The sequence below is a fragment of the Hemibagrus wyckioides genome, linkage group LG25 (assembly GCF_019097595.1).
Source record: "Hemibagrus wyckioides isolate EC202008001 linkage group LG25, SWU_Hwy_1.0, whole genome shotgun sequence".
Lineage (NCBI taxonomy): Eukaryota > Metazoa > Chordata > Actinopteri > Siluriformes > Bagridae > Hemibagrus > Hemibagrus wyckioides.
The window spans coordinates 9,483,392-9,500,648 of NC_080734.1; the positions used below are offsets into that span (position 1 = coordinate 9,483,392).

The 17,257-nt window shown below is 39.2% G+C and overlaps 2 protein-coding genes across 4 annotated transcripts in view; both read left to right on the top strand.

Annotated features, from left to right (window-relative positions):
• Positions 1–2,729, top strand: part of ints7 (integrator complex subunit 7) — a 15,861-nt gene extending 13,132 nt beyond the window's left edge. Inside the window, exon 20 of the mRNA XM_058378979.1 lies at positions 778–2,729. Coding sequence (XP_058234962.1) covers positions 778–1,053 — 276 coding nt within the window. The 3' untranslated portion in view covers positions 1,054–2,729. The remainder of the gene's footprint in view (positions 1–777) is intronic.
• Positions 2,730–3,646: 917 nt separating this feature from the next.
• Positions 3,647–17,257, top strand: part of lpgat1 (lysophosphatidylglycerol acyltransferase 1) — a 45,843-nt gene continuing 32,232 nt past the window's right edge. Inside the window, exons 1-2 of one of the 3 annotated variants that reach the window (XM_058378980.1) lie at positions 3,647–4,305; positions 11,178–11,430. In XM_058378980.1, the coding sequence (XP_058234963.1) occupies positions 11,193–11,430 (238 nt within the window). In that variant the 5' untranslated portion in view covers positions 3,647–4,305; positions 11,178–11,192. Of the gene's footprint in view, positions 4,306–7,538; positions 7,619–11,177; positions 11,431–17,257 lie in introns of those variants that run through there. The other 2 variants (XM_058378981.1, XM_058378983.1) reach the window with 2 other exon arrangements.

Consider the following 17,257-nt stretch of genomic DNA (forward strand, 5'->3'; position numbering starts at 1 on the left):
ACTGCTGGAACATGATGTGAAACAATACCAGGAAATATATTTCCCTTCCACTGTCACACTGCTGTGTGCTACAGAAATACACTCATTCACTTTAATAGGAACACCTGGGAAACTGGACCTTCGTGCAGTCAGCTTTTTACCCCACGTGATCAGACCAGAATTTAAAAAAAAAAAGGAATATATTTATGCACTGTGTGGATTTTGTTCCACATATAAATGGCCTCTGACCTCTCTAGTTTCAGCAGGATTTTGACCAGGTTAATTGTTGCTATTATTAGCAGATTTTTTTTAGCCTCGTGTGACATGAGATTTGTATCATATGGTGTTATTTAGAGTTTTATCTACTCTGTCTTGGTCATGTGGAGCTATATGATTTTCACTACAGAGGCTCTGTCTCTGACAAGCCTGCATTTCTCTGCTGCCTCCTGTGAGGAAAAATATCATTTAATATGATTCTCAAAGACATGAAACACATCACAGTATGTAGGTTTGCTAAGAACAAAAGTGCTGTGCTGTTTTTGATACTTAATTTAACGTCTACAAAAATGATTCGGTTTTTAGCTTTAAAAAATAGTGCTAGAAAAAAATCAGCTCAGCTGCGTCCAGTCAGTTTGTACCTTTCTAAAAATGAATGAAATGTGTGGGGTTTTTTTTTTTAGAATGTAATAAAAACACATCATAATATGTCAGAAAAGAGTATTATGAGAGAATCCATGATAGTTTTGTTATTGCATTGTTATATGGCCCAGTCCTAACGCTTTCATACTTTCCTTTTAGGTTCCTCTCGAGTCCAGGGCCAATGAGATCGAGCAGCGGGTGGAGCCTCATAACGACTACTTCAGCACTCAGTTCCTGCTGAACTTTTCTGTGCCGGGGAACCACAGTGTGACGGTGGAGGCGTGCGTGGTGGACGAGTGCGGGGTGCAGTGGAAAACCGGGCCCAAGAGTACAGTGAGCGTTAAATCCATGGAGGATCCGTTTTCACAACAGCTCCGCCATCAGCAGGCTGGAGCTCAGGCAGCTCAGCGTAACGTCACCGCTCGTTTCCAGTAGCATTTCAGATGCTTGCATTTGTACTTCATTCCTCTACCAGATGTCTGACACTTTGGACTCTTAAGCTAGTATTTTCTTTACCAGAGTCTCACACTCGAGCCACTTGCGGTCATGGACCATACGAGGACTAAACCACAACAGGGAACATTAAGAGCTACTTCTTTTCTCACCAATCACATCTGAGAATTCAGCAAATACTAGGAGCAAAAATGTTGACATTCCTCTGTATCATTTATACACGATCGATTATTATGCTGTCTGCTGCTTCAGAGGCTAAATACTTTTACATGGAGAACTTTCTCTCCATCCAGATCACCCCCTCCCTCATGTCAAAATCATGGGCGCCCTTTTATGAGGAAAAGAAATAGGTGAGCAGTTCTCTTACAGATGAGAACAGACCTATGAAAGAAGCCCTATTTCTTTGATAATACCGGATATCTAAATGTCGAACTGCAGATTTGTTATTAATAAAATACATTTAAATTGAAAACATTCACGTTTTACTTGAAACAGCTGAATGTGAGCCAAGAAAGTAAGGAGAGACTGAAAGTCAAGAATTTGGCAGAATTAGTCATGTACTAAATGCACTGATATCACACACATGCTTTGTTCTTTCTATGGTGTTTGAAATCATTCGCATAAAATGAAGCAAATCTTAATCGAAATATCGCCTCTTTCTTTCTTGCAGTCTTTCTGTGTCAAATTTATTCAAGAAATGAACTCCATAACACGGACGATTAAATGGTCTGCTGTGAGAGATGTCGAACCCTTCGAGGCTAAATCTGATTTCTTTACAAAGCTCATGTCATGATTTGCTGAAGTTTTTGCATGGTTACACGCCAAAGCAAAATGGACACGGGGCTAATCGGGTTTGTTTATATATAATCAATTATGCCGTCAGAATAAATTTTCTCACAGGTAAGAAAAAAGACCTTCCGCTTCATATTTGAAATATTATACCTGCCATGATGCAGTTCATTTAGTAAGCTGAGGGCTGAGGATGGGACCTGGACAATATGTTCTGTAGTCTGTGAAGCAGCTGTGGCTCTTTTTTTTTGTGCTTTTCGCAGACTGCTACATGTACAGTGTATTCTCCTGCCAGCTGTTAGGTTACTGTACTGCGTGTGTAGATGACTAATGACCAGGTAATCAAGCTTCGGCGATCTGTATAGCTTGTGAGAATGGCGAACATTGCTGTGCACTCCCAGTTCATGCCTGCTCCTCTGAAACACCTCAGCTGCCACTTTTTGTGTCTATTTCAAGCATAGCAACTGTTCTACAGTCTGCTCCATAAACATAAGGCTCAATACGGATGAGCACTGTGATGAAACTGCAGCGAGACTCGACTCGCTTCCACGGTCTGTATTCTGGCATCATGCAATATGAGGCACTATGTGGATTTGGACGTAGCCACAGTCTGACTCTGATGTCTCCAAAACACACACACTTCAGAACGTATACACGTGAAGATCGTGCGCCGAACAAGTATCAAGGGAACAAACGTTTTTCTTCTTGTTTTGAATATTTAATAAGCTGGTTCAAGCTTATTTAGGTCACTGGGTGATTCTTTGATTAAATCACAGAGACACCATCATCGATCAGAATCGGCTAATTAGACTGATTTGAATACGTCTGATGCCAAACACACACACTCACACACACACTCGCAGCTTTTTATTGCTAATTTAGAAAAATTAGCACCAGATTTTTCACATTCTCCCAGGAGGCGTGGCCTGGTAGATCCAGTAAAAAAAAAAGGAGGGTGTGGCTTGTGTGTCCATCACTCTCAGTAACATTTCATTCAGGATTGTGATATTTAAAGCACATTGTGACACGTTCTGTTTAAAATGTCCGAACAGGTGTTACAGTATCGGAGCCACAGCATTTCAGTTCAACTTCAGTTCAGAACCCAGTCTGATTTTATTGCTTCAATATATAACATTCTACAAATGGACACTAGAATACAGTCGACCAGTACTATGGGCTGTACGGAAACTTTTTTTTTTGGGGGGGGGGGATTTACCCTAGTAGTGATATAGAGGAAAATCTCAGCTATCTACACACTAATCTTGACACTACTTAAGCTCTCGAGCATCCGCAATAAGGACATCACTGATGATTCTACTTTCAACAGATGCCATGTTACAGTGTTAGTTTCTGCCAAGTTACTCTTCTTCTTCTTTCGGCTTTTCCCTTCAGGGATCGCCACAGTCAATCATCTCTCTCCACCTATCCCTATCTTCTGCATCCTCAACACTAGCTTCATATCCTCATTTATTACATCCATATACCTCTTCTTTGGCCTTCCTCTTGGGCCTCCTGCCTGGCAGTTCCATGTCCAACATTCTCCTACCAATATACTCACTCCCCCTCCTCTGAGCATGTCCAAACCAAATTATTTTCCTCAAATCCTTCCTGAGATTATTCAGATCTGTCAAAGCAGGAAATCACAAAATGTATAAAGACCCAAGCTCGAAAAAAAAAAACCCCCGCTAGTTGTGATGTTATTCCTTTGTTGGCCGTGTAGAGGCGGTAGATTGATACGCGTTGCTTTGGCAACCCACATAATACGGACACGAGACAAACGAAGAAGAAAGCGGAGGAAGAAGCGCACGGAGAGGAAAAAGAAGAAGAAGAAGAAGAAGAGGAGACCGTTGCGTTTTTTCGCTCGACGCGCCTCCATCTGCAAAAACTCTCCGCTTTTCCGTTAATTAAAATAATAACCATGAATCATTCTAGCTGAAACGTTAGGTGCTTTCTGCCCCCGGGGAGCTAATATAACGGATCGGTACCTTCCTTTATTATTATTATTATTTTTTTTGTTTTCCTTCCCTCGACCTCCTAGTTTTTTGGAGGGGATTTGACATCAGCGAGCGGCACCATCATCATCATCATCTTCATCAACTTGGAGGCCAGAAAGGAGATTCATTCATCTGTTCCTTTCCTGCTTAGACCTCACTTGGATGCATCGCCCGAATTATTATTCCAGCGCTATTGATTAATCGATGCTTTGATTGATCGATCCGTCGACTAACGGAAAGGCAGATGCAGCTCGGAAGGGCTCGTGCACACCGGCGTGGTTGACATGGCAACGACTTATTCAGTGGCCCGGATTATTTAGATGTATAAAATCTAATCTAGAATAATCATCGTAATCTCCATGTGACTTTGCATCAGTGTGTAGTTTTTAGCCCAGCTCCCTTCAGCTGGCTCCTTTCTCCCTTTCATCGTCCGGCAGATTTTGCACCCACTGTGAGTACTAACGATGTCAACTCTATAGATACGCGCTAATATATATATATATATATATATATATCTGATTTAATCATAATCAGCTTCATTTTGTTAGAAATTTTCTTCCTTGCATTATTATTATTTTATTTTATTTTTTCCCGTGACCTCTACGTTTTTATTGTCATTGTGGTACAAATACAGAAGTCCCCTCGTGTGCACGTGACCGGCAGATGATCCAGCTCTAATTAGCTTTCTTAATGTTGGATTTGGACATCATCTTTAATGTAAACAACATTCACGCTCTTGAGTCTGCTGACAGCTTGTGTTAGCGTTAGTGACCTTGTAAAAGTCTGTAATGCTGCTGTGTGATGGTCAAAGTCCTGCAAAACTCAGCACAACTCACTAGTCCTTTAGTTAGAAACCAGCTGCAGATTTCTGGCTTCGTCTCTGTTAGGTAGCATTAGTTACTCTGCCTCTTTAAAGTTTAATGGCCTTGACCTAATTATATGTTCTATACAACTAATTAAATATGTTTTTTAGCCACTAACATGCCATTGTGTATTGTGCGTCGGGGTTTCACGTGTTTTAGGCTAACACAAAACTCTATGTTTTCTTACAGACTTTGAATCCGCATACTTTTAAACCATACTTATATTGCCAAAAGTTTTGGGACACCCCTCAAAATCATTGAATTCAGGTGTTGTTTATCAGGGGTTGGGCCTTGACCCCTTAGTTCCAGTGAAAGGAATTCTTAATGCTTCAGCATACCAAGATATTTTCGGACAATTCATGCTCCCAACTTTATGGGAACAGTTTGGGGATGACCCCTTCCTGTTCCAACATGACTGTACACCAGTGCACAAAGCAAGGTCCATAAAGACATGGATGAGCGAGTTTGGTGTGGAGGAACTTCACAGAGTCCTGACCTCAACCTGATAGAACACCTTTGGGATGAATTAGAGCGGAGACTGTGAGCCAGACCTTCTCATCCAACATCAGTGTCTGACCTCAAATGCACTTCTAGTGGAATGGTCAAAAATTCCCATAAACACACTCCTAAACCTTGTAGAAAGCCTTCCTAGAAGAGTTCAAGCTGTTATAGCTGTAAAGGGCGGAACAACTTCATATTACATGCATGTGCATGTGAAGGCCGACATCCCAGTTTTGACCTGCCTCGCAGTCTCCGCTCTAATTCATCAGTGGGTTGAGGTCTGGACTCTGTGCAGGCCCGTCAAGTTCCTCCACATCAGACTCACTTGCACTGGTGTGCAGTCATGTTGGAACAGGAAGTGGACGTCCCCAAACTGTTCCCACGAAGTTGGGAGCATGAAATTGTTCAAAATGTCTTGGTATGTTGAAGCATTAAGAGTTTCTTTCACTGGAACTAAGGGGCCGAGCACAACACCTGAATTAAATGATATGGAGGGGTGTCCCAAAACTTTTGGCAATATAGTGTATATGCTGTTTTAGTGCCTCATTAGTTTTTAGAAAGAAAGAATCAGCATTTTGTTAATCACAACAACAACACAACAGTAATTTTAGACAGTTAGAGAGCTTGTGCTGTTTGGGTTTATTTTGATGGGTTAAGTACTGGAGGCTGTGGCAACTCCCAGGCCTGAGGTGATATTTGGCCGTTAGTAAACAGAGCATTTAAGATAAGGGCCTGTATAAAATCTGACTTTTATCCGACTGTGTAGTTTGGAAAATTTAGACCGAGATTGTTTTTGGTGGCTCTGGTAGTTCTGGTTAGGGTGTAGGGAGTATTTGTGGACAAGCCTGTGTTTGGTCAGAGATTTTAGATTTATTGTCAGGGGGTATTGATATACAGTGCTTTTAGATTTAGGGTGTTTGGGTGTAGTGTTTGTGGTTGGAGATACTTTGTTGTGAGGATTGTGGTTATTTGTGGGCTATTTGTGATTGCTGGTGGTTGTTATTGTGGTTGAGGTATTTGGTTGTGTAGTTGTGGGTTTTTGCTTGCAGAGGGTGTGTATTTTGGGGGTATTTGTGATTGGTGGTGTTTGGTTGTGGGAGTGTTCATAGTTTGAGAAAGTAATAAAAAAGAAAAAATATATATGTTTAAAAGTTACTGTTGGTATAGTGAGGGTTAAGCCTTCATATGTCTGCATTTCTGTATATCTGTGTCATGATGCAAAAAGGGAGATTTGCATAAGCATAGTTTGCAGAGGTCCACAGAGGCTTGTGTTGTGTGAATCTGTGGTATTGTGCGGTAATTGACTGAGCAGGTCATTGTATCCAGAGTTGAGACCTAAACCGTGGGACTTATATTTTCATTCCAGATGTGCTTGACTGCTCCTGGCTGCCCCCAGCAGAGATAACTCTGACTCAACCCAGCTGCAGTATTTAACTCTATTTTTTTTAAAAAGGAATTCACTTCATAGATTGATCTGTGTTATGAGTAAACACACATTGTCAAATCTCAATAAAAGTAGTTTATTACATTACTTCTTGTACTACAGTTAAATACCAGCCTTTCGTCTTCCTGGGTTTCCCCACAATGCATATATTAACTTTAGGTTTATTAACCAGAGTCTCAGTGGATGACTCTTGGTGGATGACTCTTGATGCATAAATCTCGGTGGATGTCCCTTGGTGAATGAGTCTTCGTGGATGTCTCTTGGTGGATGTCTCATGGTGGATGTCATTGGTGGATGAGTGTTAGAGGTTGTCTCATGAAAGCGGTAAAAACTCCATGCATACTAATCTTGTTATATGCGCCTTGGCAAGTATCTGGATCTCTACTGGAGGAACAAACACAATGGTATTCAATTCTATCTAAAAGTTCACACCAGAATCTCCCATAGGTTTTCAAGTTTGGTTGAGCTTTTTTTTTTTCATATTCATGAACTTTGTAATGATTTGCAATCACTCGTCCACCCGAATGAGGAGAAACTGACCCCCCAACCATGCCAGTAAAATACCCCTTAACATAACAAAGCTACCTGAAGTCCATTCATTTCTCATTCTTTTGTGTAAGCTGTATTTAAATAGTACACTTTCTTAATTAGACCTATAAAATCTAGGAGTCCTAAAACCCATTGTATTTAAGCAGTTTGAATCGCATTGTATAGTAGTACAGAGTTTCAGCTCCAGTGAACCCTCACTAACTTGTTCCTCCCTCTTTATGTTACAACTGCACATTTTTTCCAGTAATGGCTAAGTGATTCAACAAAGCAGAGCGTGTTAGTGACCGCAGGTTAATAATTAAGTCGCCCTGTCTAAGACCATAACTGATTTAAGCACAGGGTTGTATGTTTGTCTGTGATTGTCTTTATTGAACACTGTGGACACACACAGAGGAAGAGTCCTGTAGGTGAGCTTCAGATTAACTCAACACAGTAGTTTAAGTAATAATGAGGTCTTTAGATATAATCTATAATACCCTGAAAAGTATTTTGCTGTATATTTAACTAATATGACTGAAGCATGCCAGCCGTATCTCTGTGTTTTGATCATTAACTTTGTCTTGTCTATGCTTTGGAGTTCACTTTGATGATTTGGCTTTCTTAAGACTCTAAACTGACATTTAGCTATAGGTAGTTATATCGCTGTCTTCATAATGTACAATAGAGCAATATACCACTTATAGCTAAATATAATTTGCAGAGTCATTTTAGAAGAAGTCTGCCTATGTAGGCAGCTTTTTAGTCCTCTGTGCTGTTTTTGCATAAGTAACCTTATTCACGTTGTCAAAATTCTGTTCTCTTATGAGTAGAAATCATGAGAAATAATCCGGAAAATCTCTGTACACATTTTTAAAACATAGTATTGTGATATATCAAATTGCAACACAAGACCATGTTTAAGTTACTGTGTTGTGAAATTAATTGCACTTTTTATTTCCAGCTAGTAGTTAGCTCTACCTACTCTCGTCTTACAGCAGACATTAACTAGATGTCTGTATGTAAATTTAGGGCATGACGAGCCCTTACACTCTCTCTGCACTGTTTAAACGTCACTGAAAATCAGAAGCTAAAAGCAGATATTGGATGTAGTGCAAACTCAGTCAGTTATGCTGGGATGCTTAGCCTGCTGGGAATGTATCATACTGTAATTCTGTAGTCGCTTGTAGATGGAGTTCACATCAGGCACTAAAATTAGTTTTTATTGCTAAGGCGTGTTTTCCCAATAACTCTGTAGAGTAAGGTCCAAAAGTCTGAGTCCACAACAGAGAACCTTTATTTCCTCGAAAACCGGGTGGTGTGAAGTGATAGAGAGCTACTGATCCTGATCAGGGTTGATTATTTTCCAATATCAGCGCACACTGAAGTGTTTTATTCCCAGCAGGTTTTATCCATTTCTAGTGACACTTGCTTTAAGCAGTTGTTCCCCCCATCAACCTTTCCTTTTACCTTTTTTTTTTTTTTTTTTAACTTTTCATACTGCTGGACAAACTGTAAAGGAAAAATCCAGATAATTACAAAGCTCTGACACTGGAGACTCCCTCCATAAATGTTTGTCTCCTAACAGAACATTTCACCGTGTCATTTTTCAACAGCACATTTGTAACCTTTTTATTATTCCTCTTCCTCCAGTCTCTGTTCATTTAGTCCCCATGTAATTGTCTGTGTGAGTTCAGTATCAGTATAAACCTGTGCTTTGACTTGCAGCAATTGCAACTATCCGGCTGCTTTTTACAGAAAATTAACCAACACTTTCACAATCAGAATCGAGAATGGTGTAATACCTCAGTAGCTCTGTGTAGCCCTGCGGTACTGGCTGTATTCTGTGCAGAGGCTTCACCAAAGCCATACGTTAATATTCTCATCATCTTATAGTTTTTTGGGGGGTCTTAAACTGAGAGAATGCATTTTTTTTTTAATTAGATCATTTTTTAAAGCATATTAGTCAAAAGGGACTTTGTCTAGACATGATTCTTTACAAATAATTGCCCAAGAATAGATTCTAAGAGCCCCGTTATAGTAACACTAATAATTAAAATGTTTTATTATATTATATTAAAATGTTTTATAAAAAATATATTAATAATTAATAATAATAATAATAATAATAATAATAATTATTATTATTATTATTAAAATAAAATTATTTTAAAAATGGTTTAAAAAATTTTATTCACTTGTTATGCATGTATAATACTCATATTATACACATAGTATTGTACATTAGTTATAAACATGGTGACCACGCATATGCATAGATCTTATTATATATATATATATATATATATATATATATATATATATATATATATATATATATATATATATATATATATATAATACAGTAAATATAAACTATATATAAATTTAATGATATGATCTAATTATGAGTTTTGCTTTATGGCCCTCGTGTTTTTCTCTTGAACTGTAACTACAGTGAACAGTATTCACGTTTGTCTAGAATTAGCGACCCTAGACAGCTGTCTGTGTGCTGCGCCCAACATAGAAATCCTTCCCGACACGTACAGCCTAGCTAAGTAGGAATGTAACCGAATATGAATGCATTATTCATGAACAGATGATGTGTACTAAACAGATTCGAATACAAATACGAATAGTAGGCACACTGTTTGTCTGTTTGTTTAAGAAAGCTTGGCAGAAATCTGGTTGAGACTAGAAGTGTGCATTGGGAATGGGATACAAAAAAAAAAGAACAATGCAAACAGATAGTTTTTGCTTTTGTGTGGGTTTTAAAGCTTCCAGGACAAAGAAAGGCTATATTCCTTAATGTAAAAATGAACAATGGAGTTGCAGAATTATTTCAGGTCAGCATCGGGGTGGCTGTTATTGTGTATTTTGAAAATGAAGTCAACTCAATGTCAGTGATACTGTTGCAGACAGGTAGAAACAAAAACAGTATCAGTAACGCACAATTTGAGAGTAAAGCACTCTCTTCCCTCTTCTGCATACATGTTGACCACAATTGACTAGGGTCAGTGTGTGATTGACAGGAGGACTGAATATACAATTCCTGTTGTCTTAGATTCCCAGCATCGACTTCATTCTAATTACTATCTACCTATTGCACCGAACATACACTATATCGGCAAAAGTTTTAGGACACCCCTCCAAATCATCTTGGCCCCTTAGTTCCAGTGAAATTAACTTTTAAAGCTTCAGCATAGCAATACATTTTAGACAATTTCATACACCCAACTTTGGGGATGACCCCTTCCTGTTCCAACATGACTGCACACCAGCAAGGTCCGTAAAGACATGGATGAGCGAGTTTGGTGTGGAGGAATTTCACTGGCCTACACACAGTCCTGACCTCAACCCCATAGAACACCTTTTGGATGAATTAGAGCGGAGACTGCGTTTACATCCACGTGCATTTAATATGGAGTTGTCCGCCCTTTGCAGTTATAACAGCTTAAACTCTTCTGGGAAGGCTTCCCACAAGGTTTAGGAGTGTGTTTATGGGAATTTCTGACCATTCCTCTAGAAGTGCATTTGTGAGGGCAGGCACTGATGTTGGACGAGAAGTTCTGGCCTGCAGTCTCCGCTCTAATGAAATCCATGGGCATGAAATTGTTGCATTAAGAGTTCCTTTCACTGGAACTAAGGGGCCAAGCCCAACCCCTGAAAAACAACACCTGAATTCAATGATTTGGAGGTGTGTCCCAAAACTTTTGGCAACATGATGTATATGGTTTAGGGTGCACTCACTTTAGATTTTTATATTTGAATACAGATATGTATTTTTGGAGCAATAAACAGATTCAGTTACAGACCTTGTGTCACCCTGCTATTACCTCTGCAGCCTCCTTGCCAATTATACCTCTGGGGAAGTAACAATATTTTGAAGTTGAACTAATTATTATTGCAGTGAATTATATAGTTATTGGCTCATACCTAATGTTTCTACACTCTTTCCCTTACCTGTGCTGTATTCTTTATGTTTTGCAGCGTGCTTGTAGCAGAATGGCCCCGCTGGTTGAAGAGCTGCGCAGACTTGGCTGGATTCTCATCAAAGCTCTGCTGCGCTTCACCTTCATGTTCATCAATAACTGCGTGGCGATTCCATCCTACTGCTTGTATTTGATCGTCTTGCAGCCACTCAGGATGGTGAACAGCTCTGCTTTCTGGCACATCGAGGGCGTCATGTTCCGGTGGCTACTGGCCATGGTGGCGTCGTGGGGCTGGTGCGCAGGATACACAGGTAAGGAAATGTGATGCTTTGCTTTTACACAGCACACTGCAGTCGCTTTTTATATTTAGAAGGTATTAAATATTGAATTTCTAAGTATGCATTGTCTATAATGATAATGCATGTTATGTTATTGAACTAGAAACTGCTAAAAGAGTGCAACCTACAGCATGCGCATACAGTGTACTCTCAGAAAATATAGACAGTTCTCAGAAACCGTCATTAAGATGTAGCAGTATTTCTGTTGTAGTTGAATGGATTTCTTCAGCCAGACATGCAGTCTGTTCAGTGACTGAGATACACGATACTCATCTAAATGAGTTTATGAGTGTAGTCCAAGTTTACCGTTGGGAAATCGATCCGATAAAGAACTCTTATGGAAAAGACAAAAATAAATATTAGCATGACAGAGTTCAAAAGAAACTTTCTATGAATGTCATGTCGTGACCACCTGGGGCTGGGTCATGGCAAACTGGGAGCAAAGTTCAGGTTACGAATCTGCGACGAATAACAAGGAAAGAATGTTTGATTAATGATTTGTTTATCCGTGATCTGCTGTTCATGGATCACGATCTTTTTCCCAAGCCACTGTACCGAGACAGAATGGCTGTGCCATAAATGCTAGAGCTAGATGTCTACAATGATTTTCTCACTAAAATGTCATTTTAACAAATATCTAACACTTAAATAGGTGGAACAGATAGTGATGATTTTTTATTATTGTGTTATATGCAGTAGCTGAGAGATTATCTATTACCCATAAAGCACTGTGAGCGTGTGTCAGATTGAACACTGAAAAATGGCTGAGCTTCGTTAGTTTACAAATGTAACTGTCAAATGGTTGTGTAATAAATCCTCCATGTCCGCGTCCTTATCTGTAACATACGGCTGGAGTAATGCGTCTTAAACATCACTGTGCCTTATGTCAGGCTTCAGCTTGTCTAGAGATTAATTAGCCTATTAGGTAACTGCTATATAGTGTGAAGTTATTGAAGTATTCTCTTTTCTGGTAACTTCTTTGTAATGAGGTCAGTGTATGCTTTGTCAATCAGTAGTCCTAGATTATTATTACTCCTTAAATGAGTATTTATGTAAAAAGTCTCATCTTCACAATGTTCCCTTTGCCCTAAATTTGCTCATGCATGCCATGATTTGTTTCGAAGTTTGCATCATCAACAACTTATTCTGTTAATTCAATCCCAAATCATCATATAGTGGCTTAAAAATCATTGCAAATAAGCTGCTTGTGTAAATTCTCAGAGATGTTTTTTTCCCTTATTTATACAGTTTGCATACCATAATATTATCATTTGCATCACCTCTAGTTTCCTGCTGCTTTTGCTTATATATTTTTGTTTTGTACAGTTTATTTTTTGGGTTAAGATGGGAATTTCTTTTAGGCAGATCATTGAGATAGATGGATTTCGGTGAGATAGACTTTACTTTTGTGCAAGAGTGACTTTTTGTGTATTTGTATGCTTTTATATTTTGTTTTTGTTTCATTTCCTGTTTGTGTTATTTCCACTATTTCTATTATAAGGGTTTTTTTTTTCCAGACGTTCTGAAGTTTCTCACTTGTTTGCACTTTGTTTAGCTATTTTATGATGTTGGCTTTGTGTTCAAGGTCCTTTGTTTACACCCCCGAGCAACTCATTGCATTATGTAAGCTTGTGTTACTGCCTGGAGTGCCCTGCTATCCCAGGCAGAGTTGAGGAGACAGCACCGGGGTGCAGAGCTCAGATCAGTTTAAGGGCAAAGAGGAGGAAATTCAAACCATAAGTCCCTCAAATTATCATGGGTATGGTTAGGTCACTGGTAAAGAAAATGGACGAGCTTGGTGTCCTGATAAAGACCCAGCAGAATTACGAAGAGTGCTGTATTCTGTGCTTTATGAAGATACGTCTGAATGAGTATCATCTAGACAGCAGAGCTAACAGTTAACCTTCAGTATGGAAACACACGAGGTGTTGTACACCAGTATGAGGCAGATCACTTGCTTTAAGATGGGACATCAGCAATCTGAGGGAAGCCTGGAAAGGGCTAATGAGCTGAATTTGTTTTTCAATAGATTCAGCTCAAGATTAACGGCTGTTCTTTCCCCCGTAAACCATTTACCCTAACTCACCCTCCACAGCCCCTTCACATAAGAACCGACAGTTCCCTCCACACCCTCCCTGCTCAGCCAGTGTTTCTTTCACAGATCAAACCACCACCCTCTCTGATTGTCAGCAGAGTCTCTGAAAAGCAGCACACTCTGCCCTAAATACCTACCTTTTAGTTGACCTTACACCCTATGTGATGAAGGTGCTGCAGAGACTGGTGTGTAGCCAATCTTGGAAAAACCTTGGAACATAGGACTGAACTCTCTTCACTTTGCCTACCAACCACAGCTGGGACTGGACGATGCCATTACCTACCCACTTCAGCGAACACTTTCATTTCACTATTGGGCTGGAGGTATTCTGAGAATCATGTTCTTTGGTTTCTCAAATGCCTTCAATACCATGCAGCCTCTTCTTTTAAGGTGCCCATGCTGGTGAACAGAGCCTCAATATCCTGGATCATGGACTGCCTGTCTGACAGGCCCCAGTTTGTTAGAATGGGTAGCAGCTTGTCTGAACAGGTGGTGAGTTGCACTTGAGCACTGTAAGGAATTGTTTTGTCTGTTCGTGTTCACACTCTGAACCTCGGATGTCCAATTCAACACCGAGTCATGCCACTTGCAGATGTTCTCTGATGACTCTGCGGTGGTAGGGTGTATTAAGGATGGGCAAGAGACAGAGTACAGGATTATGGTGGATAGATTTGTAGAGTGGCATGACAACAACAAACTTCTACTCAGCTTGTCCAAGGCCAAGGAGTTGGTAGTGGACTATAGGAGGATGAAGATGGTAATCCAGCCCATCTTCATCAAGGGAGAGGAAGTAATAGTGGTCAGTGATTTTAAATACCTTGGTGTCCACATCAACAAAAGACTGGATTGGAGGACCAACAGAGAGGCAATTTACGAGAAGGGTGCGGTACAAAGAGCCATTATTGCTCACTGCTGTCCGACTCTACAGAGACTCAACACCGGGTTTGGGGAGCTTTGTTGACACTGGACACTGTTTTTGCATTTTGCACCCATACACTGCATACTACTTTTGCATAATACTGCACTGCATATTGCACAACAAACTTTTACATAGTGCCACTGCGCATTCTCTCACACACACACACACACACTTCCACCTTATTTATGACTTAACGTCGACATTTCTACTCACTACCAACAACTACTAATCACACCATACACATGTCTAACATATAGTTTTAAACCTGCCAATTGTGTATGGTTAATCTGTACAGAAATCTTAGTCTATAAATAACTTTCAGACTTACTTGGATGTATATTTTTATTCTGTTTTATTTGTTTTAAAGTCTTTATGTCTTAGTTCTCATTCCCCCTTGGGGATTAGTAAGATCTCTAGCTACATATCTGTCTATTTTGAGTGATAAGAGGTTGACTTCGGGTGTGGGTGGACTTTTATTTTAGGGACTTTTCTTCTGCCGTGGGTGGACTTTTCTTGATGAGACATGAAGGATTTTTCTAGGTTAGATGAACTAATTGTTTGGGTGCTATGGACGTTTCTTTTGTGAGACAGACTTGTCTTTGGCATAGACAGATTCGCGTGAGATCGAATTTTTCTTCCGGGTGAGAGATGTTTGCTTTGTGGGGGGAAAAGATATTGACTTTTCTTTTGGTGTAGGTGGACACTTAGGGGAAATGATCTTTTATGGTACATGGATTTTTAAAAGTGAGGATCTTTTTGTTAAATAGACTTTACTTTTGCTGGTAGATGGACTTTCTTTTGAAGGGTGATGGACATTTCTGATTTGTTAGCTACACCTGATCGACCGTTAATTGATAGCTTGCAGTTTTGAATAGAAAGAGACAAGTCTGCAGTATTTACGTCTCTTTCTAAGCCTCCAGAAATGTAAATTGTGGGAAATGCTTGGAACTGAGTGGTTATTGAACAGCTTAAATGCCTAGTGAAAGAAGAAGAAGAGCAGGAAATGGAATTCTGTTTTGCTTTCTCTGTAGGTATTGTGCAGATAGCCTGCTTGTGCATTATGAATGTCAGGACCATCAATCTAGAAAAAAACACCTTCAGACTTTTAAAGAAAACACACAGTGGAATTTAAGATCATCTTTTTATCAAGTCTATATGAATACCTGAAGAGATCAGAGTTCTTTGTGGGTGGGTTTTTATCATATCACATGAGGCAATGATTGCACTTTTCATGATTAGATGTATTGAAAAATTGCAGCACATAGCTTAGGTATGTACCAATAATTAGATACACAGAATGGGATTTTTTAAAAATTTATTTATTGTGAATTGGATGCTCCATTGATTAGTAGACTGCATAGGCAGGTATAATCTTCAGATTCGCATCATAAAGACAGCCCTTTTCATTTAGCCCATTTGTATTTAGCTTTTATAATTAAAAAAAAATCAGCATTAGTCTCATTAACCAACTAGTTCAGTTAAAATCGTGCAACAACACAGAAACATTTATTAATGAAGAATAATTCCTAATATAAACATAAACTCAGGACAAAAAGCTTAGACAGCTGTTATGATATGAAACTTTAATCACAGTTCAACCTGTCTAGATTATCCTGGAATATTCAGCTCTCTTCTTCGTCATTCAGAGATATGAGTATATGTGCTGAAAGTCACATGCTGGAAATGAGCTGATGATTTTGAGAGCTCCTGTTCTGTTTGCCAAGCCTTTAGGGAAGGGCACACTCCTGTTAACACACTGCACCACATGCTAAGTGCTTTGACAGCTCTCTGGGGTCATTGAGGGTGAGGCTGTATAGATAAATATAGAAATATATATATATATATATATATATATATATATATATATATATATATATATATATATATATATATATATATATATATATATATATTTATATATATATAGGAAAGTCTTCAAGCATATTATAATTATTGTATATGTGCATGCATTTCTACACACACACATTGGTGATAAACGAAAGGAAAAACAACAAACTCTGGCTTAACCTTGGTGTAGATTATATAAGTCTCTGGAACTGTACAGTACTGGAGAGATGAACAGCATTCTTCCTGAAGACATTGCCCCAGTTGCTGTTTTGATGACGGTGGTAGAGAGCGATGTCTAACACATCACTTCAGACTCTAGTGGTCACTTGGCTTGAGATCTGGTTGGTGGGTGTGAGGACCACCAAGATATTTACATCTTTTTCATCCTCACCGAACTATTCAGTCAGCTCTTATGTCCTCTGGAGGTGGGTGGGCTCATCCTGGAAGACATAACTAGAATAGAAATGTTGCATATATATAGGATAACTGATTAGTCTGAGTGACGGTGCATTGATTTTCAGTGACCCTTCTATAAAAGGGGGCAATTGGTCCCGAACCATGTTAGCGAAACTGTCCCTCAGGTCTATCATTAATTTTTTCTTTAATTTGTCACTTGTCACTATGAGTGGTATTTATTTGTTTAATTAATTAATTAGTTATTTAGCCAGATATTTATTTCCCTGTAAGCATTAAACGCTCAAGCATGATTCTGTTGTATTTGCAAGGTTAAAAAGAAACCAAACAATAAAGACATTCTTTCAATTGAATCTTATTCTTTTGCCTATTCTATCACACTGGACTGCAGACCAAGTGTTTTGACAGCTCTTTGAGGTCATCACAGGAGAGAAAAGATGGCTGGCAGCCAGCACATGCTGATTTGTTTTTAGGTTGCCCTTTTGTACAGGGACTCTGATGACTAAAACCTCTGAACTGATCGG